This window comes from Mesocricetus auratus, unplaced genomic scaffold (assembly GCF_017639785.1).
Source record: "Mesocricetus auratus isolate SY011 unplaced genomic scaffold, BCM_Maur_2.0 Super-Scaffold_100009, whole genome shotgun sequence".
NCBI classification, from domain to species: Eukaryota; Metazoa; Chordata; class Mammalia; order Rodentia; family Cricetidae; genus Mesocricetus; species Mesocricetus auratus.
Window position 1 is genome coordinate 66,024,657 of NW_024429193.1, and position 11,792 is coordinate 66,036,448.

An 11,792-nucleotide genomic window follows, 5' to 3' on the forward strand; every position below is an offset into this window, starting at 1 on the left:
AGAGAGGGAGAGAGGGAAAGAGGGAGAGAGGGAGAGAGGAAGAGAGGGAGAGAAGGAGAGAGAGAGGGAGAGGGAGGGGGAAGAGAAGAGAAGAGAGAGAAGGGAGAGAGAGACAGAGAAAGAGCTGCCCCAGACTTTAGGCGAGGCAGAGCAGGTTTCCACACCTACCCTAACACCCCAGCTTCTCTAAGATATCAGGGAAATAAGGGGTCTCTAGATTTGAGCTGTGTTCCAACGAGGTTTATTAGGATTACAGGGCCAGGCACACGCACAGGGAAGTGAAACCATCACAGCCCAGCAGACCTGGCCACCCATGGGCGTGGTAACATTCCTGCCTCGAACAAAACTAACACACCTTCCTTTGTCCTGTAAGTGTCCTAAAGAGGCGGGCATCCTCGTCAGGGAAGACAAGCACACCAGAGGTTTGCGAATGTGCTCACTGCCGTCGGACATCCTCCCCATGCCTCTGGAAATCCAGAGCCAGTCTGCCTGCTCTGACCTCAGCCAAGACTGGGAACCCACATCTCACAGAACCAGTGTCCGCCCCAGTGAAGCAGTCTCTGCCCAGCCCTAAAGCCTGGTCACTAAAGGGTGGCACGGATAAATTCCAGCAGGTTCTCCAACTGATCTTCCAAGCTCTGCATGTCTCCATGGTTCTCAATGACCCAGTCAAAGTTCCCAAAGTTGTCCAGGCCACACTCTGACTCGGCATCATCCACCCCTGGGAGAAAGAGGAGAGGAGTCAGTCCCCAGGGCTCCCCAGGCCAGGCATCCACCCTGTGCCCCCCTCTGAGAACCTCTGTGGCACGGGTGTGGCCTCCTGCCACCAGCTGGGCTCCCAGGCAGTCCCTGGAGAAATCCTTCTGCCCTTGCTGCTGCCTACAGAGAGCAGACTGAATGGCCTGAATGCGCTTTCCACTGCTGGGCCAGGCTGGCAGGTGCGGGGCTGGGGCTGCTGTGTTCTCAGGGATGGGAGCAGGGTGACAGTGAGGCTGCTTCCTCCCAATCTCATAGCCTTGAGAAAGAGGCTTGACCTTTCTGGGCCCTCACTGGCCCTGAGTACAGGAATAGCAGCATCCTTGTGGCGGTTATAAAGCAATGAGCACGTAAGGGGAAGTGTATAAAGCATCAAACACAGTCGGGTGGTGGTGACGCACGCCTTTAATCCCAGCACTCGGGAGGCAGAGGCAGGCGGATCTCTGTGAGTTCGAAACCAGCCTGGTCTACAGAGCGAGTTCTAGGACAGCCTCCAAAGCCACAGAGAACCCTGTCTCGAAAAGCAAGCAAGCAAAAACAAACAAACAAACAAAAAACCAAAAAAACAAATAGTTTGAGTGTACCCAAGGAACGGTGCCCTGGGGCAGGACAGAGGCCTGAGCTGCCCCTCACAACTGCCTGCAAAGCAGGTCCTAAGCTGGCACCACTGAGGCCCTGGTAAACTTCCTGTCTGTCCCCGATCTGTCAATCAAACAGTGTTTGTTCGGCTTGCTCACAGCCACTGTCAACCCCCACCAGGCTGGACAGCAAAGTCTAAGGGCCACAGGAGTGGGGCCTGGCCAGAGAAGCTCACTGGCCCTGACAAGACAGACACAAAAGATAACCTAGGAACTTGACCTACTACCAAGCCATCCTTCGGGCCTTAGATTCCCCTTTACAACCTCTCACTCGCTCTAGGCCTGCTGGGGAACAAGCAGGAGACTAGAGCACAGGGGTGGCTGGGCTGGGCACCGAGTCTTGGGGGCGTTGTCTGCAGCCTACCTGGTGTGAACACCCAGCCCCGCTGCTGTCGGCTCTGCTCCGAGGCTACGACCCGGACTGTCTGTGTCACAGCCCCATAGGCCTCCTGAAACCACTGGATGTCAGACACCCTCCGTGTGTCACTCACCAGCTGCAGAGAAGAGACACAAACAGGTGACCATCAGGACAAAGTGCTGTGGGGAAGGGAAGTCGGGGGAGGGGCAGGTGCTTTTGGAGCCAGCTCTCTAAACAAACTCCTCTGAGTGTGGCCACTCAGCCGTGGCACTGGGTAAGGGGTACTGTGAGCACTTACTGTGCACTGTGCCAAGCACTGAGGATGGAGTCATGAACAAAACACACCTTGCGCTGCTCTCTCGGTGCTGGGACACACCATACACCAGGAGAGACCCAAGATATGCAGCAGCTTCTCCAATAACCAGGGCCACAGTAGGAACTGATGTCAGCCCAAAATGGCCAAAACGTAGTTCCTGAGCTCCTCTCGCCAATCTCGACCCTTTCTGTCTCAAAAATTGGCGCATCCAGCTGCTCAGAACAAACTCCTGGTCCTTCTACCCTATAACCAACTCATCACCCACTCAACTCCTGCTGGCTCTATCCTTAAAACCCCTTCCCAAGTCTCTCACAGCTCTGAGCTCCAGCCAGTCGCTGGCTGTCACCTAGGGCCAGGTCTCTCTGCTTCAGCTCTTACCTCCCTCCAGCAGCCAGAGCAAGCCTGTTAAACCCTTCAGTTTTGAGAAAAGGTCTCACTCTGTAGCCCTGGCTGGCCTCAAACTTGCGATGCAGTTAAGGCTAGCCTTCACTAACTTCCAATTCCCCTGCCCTTGCTTGCTGAGTGCTGGGATTACAGACAAGCATACCATATCTATAATCCCAGATGTGTGTGTATGTGTGTGAGAGAGACAGAGAGAGAGAGAGAGAGAGAGAGAGAGAGAGAGACAGAGAGAGACAGAGACAGAGAGAGACAGAGAGAGACAGAGAGAGAGAAGATAATTCAAAGGAGTTAGTTTTCCCCTTCACCATGTGGGTCCTGGGGATCAAGCTCAGGTCTTCAGGATTGGCAACAAATGCCTTTACCCATTAAGATATTGCACCAGTCTCTAACTGGCTTTTTTATGTGGGTTCTGGGGGGTCAGAACTTCAAGACTTTATACACTGGGCCAAGAATTATCTCCAGATTCTAAAACCTGTTCAACCATTGGTCTACAGCCCTAGCTGCCTTTTAATTCCTAAGCGGTGTCTGTCCTCTTCTCAGAACTCCGGTGACTTCCAAAGCCTTACATGGCATTCCCTTAACCTCCCACAGCCACCACAATGGCTGCTTCTCAAGCATTCAGGAACAGGCCCCTCTTTCCAGAAGGCTACTTTCCCAACTACCCATGCAGCCCACTCCTTCGTTTCCTCCAGGTCAACCTCACCTGCTGAATGAGGCCTTTTCCGAGGCCTTTAATCCCAAGTGCTTCCCCAGCCTGCCACACCTCCACCTGTCCCGCTCTGTTCCACCTGGCATCATCTTTGCTTACTGGGTACCTGCCTCCTCCTCCTAGCCAGAACATTAGATTCCTTGAAGGTAGAGTCTTCACTGCATTTTGTACCAACACATCCTCTGGACCCGGAGAGGTGCCGGCACAAGGAAGCGCTCAGCAGTTAGCACAAGAATGAATAAGGGGGGCCCAGCAGAGGGGGCTGTGGGCTAGTTAAGACCTGGGGAGGTAAAAGCAGGAGGACCAAGGGCTCAAGGTCATTTTGCTACATGGGAGATTCAGGGCCAGCCTGGGCTACATGAGACATTGTCTTAGGAGACGGTGCGTGTGAGGGGGGTGATGGCTATCCAGGAAGCCTTCCCCACGGAGGCGACATGAAAATTGTTGGAGTAAACCAGGTAAAAGGGATAGGAAAGGGCATCCAGGCAGGGAAAAGACCCAAAAAGGTGCGAGCCGACAAGTATGGTGATACATACATTTAATCCCAGCACCTGGAAGGCAGAGGCAGGTGGAGCTCTGTGAGTCTGTGGCCAGCCTAGCCTACAAAATAAGCTCCAGGCCAGCCAGGACTACAGAGTGAGACCTTGTCTAAAAAGAAAAGAAAAGGATGAGAAGAAGAAAAAGAGGAAGGAAAGCATGACTGCATGATTGCTGTAAGAGAGGCTGGTGACCCCAGCTGTCAGGAGAGGAAAGGATGTAGGAGAGGCTGGTGACCCCAGCTGTCAGGAGAGGAAAGGATGTAGGAGAGGCTGGTGACCCCAGCTGTCAGGAGAGGAAAGGATGTAGGAGCTGCATCGAGGTCCCAAAAGTTACATCAAAGCATGGACTTTGCTCATGAGAGTGGTGGGGAGACACCAGTGCACTCTAGATATGCCAGCAACGATCGGGGAGTCCTTCTGTGTATACGTGTGTTATTGGTTTATTAAATAAATCACTGTTAGCCAATAGGGAAGCAAGATAGGTGGGACTAGGAGTCGAGGAGGATTCTGGGAAACAGAGGCACAGCTGGTCACGATGTAGGACATGAGAGAAGAGGTTTGAACCCTTTCTCCGGTAAAAGAGGACCACTGAAAATACTCAGATTAGCAGTTATGGGTTAATAATTAAGTCAGAGCTAGCCGATAAGAAACCAAGCAAATTAGCCAGGCGTTGGTGGCGCATGCCTTTAATCCCAGCACTCAGGAGGCAGAGGCAGGTGGATCTCTGTGAGTTCGAGGCCAGCCTGGTCTACAAAGTGAGTTCCAGGACAGCCTCCAAAGCCACAGAGAAACCCTGTCTCGAAAAACCAAAAAAAATAAAAAAGAAAAAAGAAAAAAAAGAAAAGAAAGAAACCAAGCAAATGGCCAACAGCTTTATAATTAATACAGTGTTTCGTGTGTTATTTGGGGGCTGAGATAGCTTGGGATGCAGGCAGCTGGCAGGAAGACTTCACGTTACACAGTAAAATATGACTTACTTTTAAAAAAGTCACTCTGGCTTCTGAACAGAAATGGCTCACAGAGGCAAGAGACATCAGCAAGAGGACTACTGAGATGTTAGAGACTTGGACCCAGGGTGGCAGTGAAGTGGAGAAATGCCCACAGGAGAGGGCTGGGAAGACAGGTTTTTGTCAAGCCATGGCTGAGCCCTTACCCAGATAGGCTGGGACACGCCTTCCACAATCTTCCGGCAGAAGAAGCCTGGGTCGGCCTGGCGTTTCTCCTCCCCCCAGCAGATCATGTCCCTCCGATAGGCCTCCTTGTAGGTGCTGGCATCCAGGAGTCTCTGGAAGTCCAAGCCATGCTCCTGCCGAAAGCACAGTGTATCTATGGCACAGTCCTCCTAAAATGGGAAGACCCGGCCCTGCCTGGCACCACCTCCCTTCGCAGGCACTGGGCATTTGGAGCATGGCAAAGGCTGCAAGGAAGAAAGTTCTGCGAAGGCTAGACCTGAGACACTCAATGCTGGGAGGCCTTAGGGTAATTTCAGAAGTGGCTTGAAATGTAGTTTTTCTCTTCTGAGGGTTTCATCTTCCCAACTGTTTCTGCCTTCAACTAATCTTGAAATTAGTTTGTCTCCCCTGGGCTCAACCTTAGCCTTCAACCAAAGTGGAAATCTGAAAAACTAAAGCAAAACTGCATTCCAGTCAGAAGTCCTGTATCCTTCTGGCATCATTTGCCTCCATGGAAAACCCCAGAGATATACCTCCCTCTTCCTCTCATCCTTCTCCATCCCCAAGGTCCTGGCACTTGGCTGAAACAGCATCACTCCATTTGGCTCTGGGCATTCCTAGTGCCTTGTATACCCAGAGGACCCCACAGGCAGGAGGGACCACTCTGACCCCCAGGGAAGTGCTTCTAGACAATGACAAGCAAATGGTCCATCCAGATGGCTCCAGAACAGGAAGAGAGTCTCAAAAGTATCACCCATAGCCAGGTGGTGGTGGCATACACTTTTTTTCCTTAGCCATTTCTCAGATGTTGGCACACACCTTTAAGTCCATTACTCAGGAGGCAGAGGCAGACAGGTCTCCGAGTTCAAGGCCAGCCTGGTCCAGGACAGACAGGACTACACAAAGAAACCCTGTCTAGGAAAGAAAAAGAAGAAAGAAAAAAAATAAAATCACCTAGAGGCTGGAGGGACGGTTCTGTCGTTAAGAGCACTAACTGCTCTTGCAGAAGACCTGGGTTCAATTTCTGGCTCTCATGTGGTAACTCCAAACATCTGTAACTCCAATTCCAGGTAATTCAATGGCCTCTGCTGGCCTTTGAGGGCACCAGGCACCAAGTGGTACACAGACACACATCAGGAAAAATACTCATACACATAAAATAAATTTTAATTTAAAAACTTCACCCAGTTCATGTTTTTGTTCCCTACAACTCGATGAGGAGAAACCTCCTTCCCTGGGCTCTGTGTCCTGGCCCTCAGCTGCAGACCCTGTTCAGAGAGAGGTGAGCAGCCCTACTTGTGAGCTGTTTAGCCTCCAGGAGCATCCTGGCTCTCCTTGACAATGGTGTTTCCCAGCAACCCAAGTAATCAGTGTGTTAAGAGATTCCCTTTGGGGTTCAAGTTGCTGAGGTGGGGGGACACCACTGGAATGGTGCTGAACTGTCAAACACCAAGGGCCAACAGGCCATCTGGATCTCTATGGTGGTTTTAAAAATGCCAACTCCAGAGTCTGGGGATGTGAGTCAGTGGTAGATTACAGTAGTTGCCTATTGTCTCTGGGGTCAAAGGCTCTATCTCTAGCACTAAAAGAAAATAAGCTCCCTTTGCTCCAGCCCACACTGTCAACAGGCCTGGAGCAGAGCCTCGCCTGGGAACTTCAGAAGCAGACTACGGATTTGAAACTGCACCTCAGGCCCCACTAAGGAGGGCTGCATCCTCCCTCTGCCTTCTTCCCCATCATGGGCTTGAGGAACTCCTCCATCCAGCTTCACTCGGGAAGAAGTCTCCCTAAGAAAATGTGGGGCTTCTGGGTCTCCTTATCCCGTGGTCCCTTGGGCTGCTACCCTAAGACAGGTCAGCCAAGCTGGTAGAAATCCGAGGAGCCGCTGGGCAACTTTAATCCCAGCACTCGGGAGGCAGAGGCAGGTGGGTCTCTGTGAGTTTGAGGCCAGCATGATCTACAGAGTGAGTTCCAGGACAGCCAAAGCTACACAGAGATACTCTGTCTCAAAAAAAAAAAAAAAAAAAAAAAAGAGGAGGAGGATGAGGAGAAGAAGAAGAAATCTGAGGAGCCAGAGCTGCAGGTCCAGAGAGTAGACTAAGGCCACCTGAACGAGGGGAGGCATGGGTCCTTCCAGGTGCACTGGGATCAGCAGCAACACTGGTAACCAAAGGTGTTCAGTGTGTGAAAACCTGACCTTGCCTCTGTGTTCTTTCCCTGAAGCCTAAGATGCTGGGAGTTCCTAGTCATAGTTTTCTAATCCTATTTTAATAGTCAATAATCTTATGGTTTAAAATTCAAAAGAGGCCAGACTTGGTGGTGTACACCTTTAAACCCAGCACTTAGGAGGCAGAGGCAAGTGGGTTTCTGTGAGTTTGAGACCAGCCTGGTCTACCAGAGAGTTCCAGGAGAGCCAGAGAAATAATAATAATAACAATAATAAAATAACAACAGCCCAAATCCAAGAGATGTGTTCATTACCATAAAAATCTTTTCCCCTCCTCTCCCCTCGCCTCAGCAGCCAACACTACAGTGCCCACAGTGTCTTTTCCAGCAGCACAGGTCTGTATCCCTAGTAGCTGGAACAGTGCCAAAGGGGTAAGCACCTCATACGTACCTGGAGTGAGCACGTGCACTTATAATGATTGGGTTTTCCAGACAGGGTCTCACTCCGTAACCCTGGCTGGCCTCAGATTCACAGAGATCCAGCTGCCTCTGCCTTCCGAGCACTGAGCTTAAATGCAGGCACCATCACGTATGACTTTAATTCAAAGTCATTAGTATGGTTTGTCCCCAACCAAATCTCCTGCTCAGCCTTGTCTCCAGTATGGTGGTATTGAAATAGGGTGTCCCTGAGGTATTGTGGCTCTCAGGGAGGATTAATGAGTTCCCACTCTTGTGGGACTGGATTGGTCACCCCAAAAGCAGGTTACTATAGAAGGATTAGGGCCTCTCCCCTCAGCCCCTCTTACCACGTGATCTTTCTTTTGTCCACTGTCCTTCCACCATAAAGCTCTTTCCAGAAGCTAAGTGGATGCCAACACCATGTTCGTGGACCTTCAGAATTTGAGTTATAAATCCTTTTTCTGTAGGAAGTACCCAGCCTCAGATACTGTGTTCCGCCAAAACAAAACTGACTAGGCCAGCGACACACTGCTCTGCATCTCGGCATCCATCTTGACGACTCAATGACTACATTTCGTTGGGGGAGGAGTTATGAGCATGAGGCATCAACCTCAGGTGCTGCTCCATGCACCTTGGGGTTTTGACTTTGTTTTTGAGATAAGGTTTCTCACTGGGACCTGGAGCTGACCAATAAGGTCAGCTGGTTGGCCAGAAAGCCCCAGAGATCTGCCTGTCTGTCTTTCCTGTGTTGGGATTACAAGTGTGCATGGCCACTCCTAGCTTTTTATGTAGGTTCTAGGGACTCATCACAGCAAGCATTTTTACCAACTGCACTATCTCCCCAACCCCTGAGAATTCCAGGGTTGCATCAGGTCGGCTGGGTGGGAGAGAATGGTGGCGTGTCATAGTTTTGAGTAAGACAACTCAGACCCTTATTAGCATGGCAGACCAGTCTCACAACGGATGACTCGCCTGACTACAGATGCTATGTTACGTAGCTCAGCGCTGCCAACGCAAGCCTTCCCTGGACCCCTTCTTTTTTCTTTTTTTGTTTGTTCCTTCTAAAGACAGGGCCTCGTACCTAGAGTCTTGGGTCACTGGGACCCAAGCAGCAGTCACAGCTCCAAAAACCAAAAGCAGGTTCCTCCCAGCCCTCCAGATGCCACAAGCCACCACCTACCCGAGCATACTGCTCCTTGAGTGGACCAGAGAGCCGCAGGACAGCACAGATGTTACCTCCAAGTCTACGGGACAGGGAATCAGAACCCAGTTAGCCCTAAGCTGCCAAGAGTCTAGAAGAGGAGTCCAGTGCCTCTGTTGCTCGTTTTTACTATAGGAACCTGTCCGGTAGGTCTCCCTTTCCTGATCCTCTTTGCTCATCTAGAAAATAAAAATAATGAAGATAACATCGCCTGCCCTATCACCCATACAGGAATGGAAAGGAGCCCTGAAACAAACAAGTAGAACCTAAAATAAGTACCATGGGAAACTCCAGGCCTGGTGATATTCTGTCTGGATCAGGCTACTGCTGGGACCCTAAACTCATTCTCTCTCTCAGAGCCACAGAAACCTTGGCATAAATTGACCTGGTCACCATAACTTTAATAATCTGCCCTTTCAGTTACTCAGGGTACTTATCAACCGTGTACTGGGTGCTATGCTTGGACGCAAGTAATACCAACGTAAGAGTCACAATTTCCACGGGCATTGAGATGTAACAGGTGTACATAAGCACCTCTATGATGAAACAGTGCTTCCCCTCCTCCCCCTTTTTAGTGTGTGTGTGTGTGTGTGTGTGTGTGTGTGTGTGTGTGTGTAGGTCAAAGAACAACTTTCAAAAGTCGGTTCCCTACTTCCATCATGTGAGTTCCAAATCAGGCTTGGCAGTAAGTGCCTCTACCTGCTAAACCACCTCACTAGTCCGCTTTTCATGTGCCAGATGAAGAAACCGGGGTTGAGTGAAGAAAGTTAGCTAAAAGTAACAATTGTTGGTAAGGAAAATGGTAAATAAAAATAGCCAACATTTTGGTCCTGGCTAAGAATCATTCTAATTCGCATATATTCATTTAATCCCTCTAAGCATCCTATATAATGCCCATTTAGCATTAGGAAAACTGGCACAGACCAGTTAAGAAGTCTGTAGCAGGTCACATACCAAATGCTGAGCGGGGACATGAATTCCCAAGTCTAAAACCAGTGCCCAGGCTTTTCTGACTTGCTATCTGACTATGTCTGGGGTTAAGGACTGATGAGACTTAGAAGTTGATGGTGATTGTTTAGGGATAAACAACTGGGTAATGGCCTCTGGCCAGGGCTCCCCTGAACCTCTTAGAACAACTGGGTTCCTAAAACTTGGTGCCACCACCACACTGGTCTTGGCACTTTTCTTTCTCTCTTTTCTGTGCTCTCCTAGCCCAAGCCCCAGAAAAAAAAATGATGAATATCTTTCCACTTAAGAAAACTACAGGGCTTGGGAAACAGCCTCATAAGCCTGATGACCTTGGTTCAATCCCCAGAATCCACGTTTATAAAAAGTTGGATGTGCACTGGGCACACACATGAAGGCTCACAACTGTCTGCCAGTTCTGAGGATCAGACGCCCTCTTTTGGCCTCCAAGCGCACCTGCACACACCATGCAGACACACACTCAAGCACAAACATATACCCATAAAATAAACCCATCTTTAAAAACGGCTGGTGGCGCACGCCTTTAATCCCAGCACTCGGGAGGCAGAGGCAGGCGGATCTCTGTGAGTTCGAGGCCAGCCTGGTCTACAGAGCAAGTTCCAGGACAGCCTCCAAAACAATACAGAGAAATCCTGTCTCCAAAAACCAAAAAAATAAAATAAAATAAAAATAAATAAAAAACAAGTAACTAGAAAGGAAGGACAGAGTGAGTGGAAGGTATTATTTGAGGGCAGACAAAACTGAATTTGAACCCTGAATTTGCTACTTTATGACCCTGGTAAATTTTAACATTTTTGTTTGATTTTTGGTTTGTTTGTTTGTGTGTTTGTTTGTTGAGACTGTTTCTCTGTGTAGTCCTGGCTGTCCTGAAACTCAGAAATTCACCTGTCTCTGCCTCACAAGTGCTGGGATTAAAGGCATGCACCACCACTACCCAGCTCTTAACATGTTTGGTTTTTTTTTTTTTTAATAGTCAAAATCTCACCACTCTGGCTTGAACTCCTAGGTTCAAGTGATCCTCCTGCGTCAGCCTTCCCTGCAGCTGGACTACACACACACACACACACACACACACACACACACACACACACACACACACACACTTAAGGGCCCTTGCTTCTGCATCTGTCATGTGGAATTGCTAATAACATTACTTGACAAAGAAGCTATGTGGGTTAAATAAAATTATATAGATGCACAGTGCCTAGCATAGAACAATCAATAAATCCGTGCTATTACAGGGTGTTCTGGGCAGACTCTCTTAGGAACAGACTTACTCAGGTCCTGGGTCTTGAAAAAACCCTCAGTGTCACTTTAGTCTCCTTATCTGTACCAGTTACCTAACACGGTCGTGAAACAGGCACGACACATTGAAGATGCCTGGGTGGTAATTCTAATTCATGTTTTTTGACGAGAGACCTACAGCTCCAGAGTTCTGCAGGGGCAGTCCCCTGCTTCTCTGCGGAGGTCGTGTGCAGGCTGCTGTTTTCCTGGCGGGGACCTTCTGCCCCGAGTCATCCCGCTCTGCCCCTCCTGCCCTCCGCCAGCTCCCTCCATCATGCCCACCACTTGCGGTAGCGCCTGCTTCCCCGCTCCCACGGACACCTGCTCTGCAGCGTCTCGGTCACGAAGTCCTTCCCGGATTTCCTCTTCCCGCTAAACAGCAGCACCAGCCGCGGGGAGCCTCCGAGTGGGGCCATGGAGCCACCACGCTTCGCCAAGCCCGGGGCTGACACCTCGGACTCCTCAATTCCAGCCAAGCTCGAAGCGGACGCTTCCAGCAGGAACAGAAGGGAGGAGGGACCCCGCCCCTTCGCCACACCACACAGCCCAAGTCGAAACCAGCGCGCAGGGAAAGGGCGAGAGAAACCGGAAGGGAAAGAGCCTTACATCTTCGTCTCTAAGGAGTCCCCCCACGCCGGCACGCACTTAGAACAGTCCAGTCCCGCCCAGAAATGGCGTCACGACCCCGCCTTCTCGGCTGACAGCCTGAGCCGAGCTAGACGCTGCGTGGGAAGACCCGCCTCACGTTCCCCTCCACACAACCCTGCAAAATATATAGGAAAAGAAAAGTAGTAATGTTGAAGGC

General features: G+C 50.3%; 1 protein-coding gene across 3 annotated transcripts; it reads right to left on the reverse strand.

Moving 5' to 3' along the window:
- Nucleotides 1-225: 225 nt before the first annotated feature.
- On the reverse strand, nt 226-11,572 carry Pmvk (phosphomevalonate kinase). 3 transcript variants are annotated; one of them, XM_040752387.1, is made up of 5 exons: nt 11,309-11,572; nt 8,696-8,759; nt 4,872-5,024; nt 1,759-1,888; nt 226-721 (listed from the first exon to the last, which is right to left on the reverse strand). In XM_040752387.1, exons 1-5 carry the CDS (start codon nt 11,401-11,403, stop codon nt 585-587), a joined length of 579 nt encoding a protein of 192 aa, XP_040608321.1. In that variant the 5' UTR covers nt 11,404-11,572; the 3' UTR covers nt 226-584. The 3 variants fall into 3 exon arrangements, with proteins under 3 accessions (XP_040608321.1, XP_040608322.1, XP_040608323.1); XM_040752388.1 differs by lacking the exon at nt 8,696-8,759 and having other exon boundaries at nt 11,309-11,569; XM_040752389.1 differs by lacking the exons at nt 8,696-8,759; nt 11,309-11,572 and adding an exon at nt 11,270-11,289.
- Nucleotides 11,573-11,792: the final 220 nt, after the last annotated feature.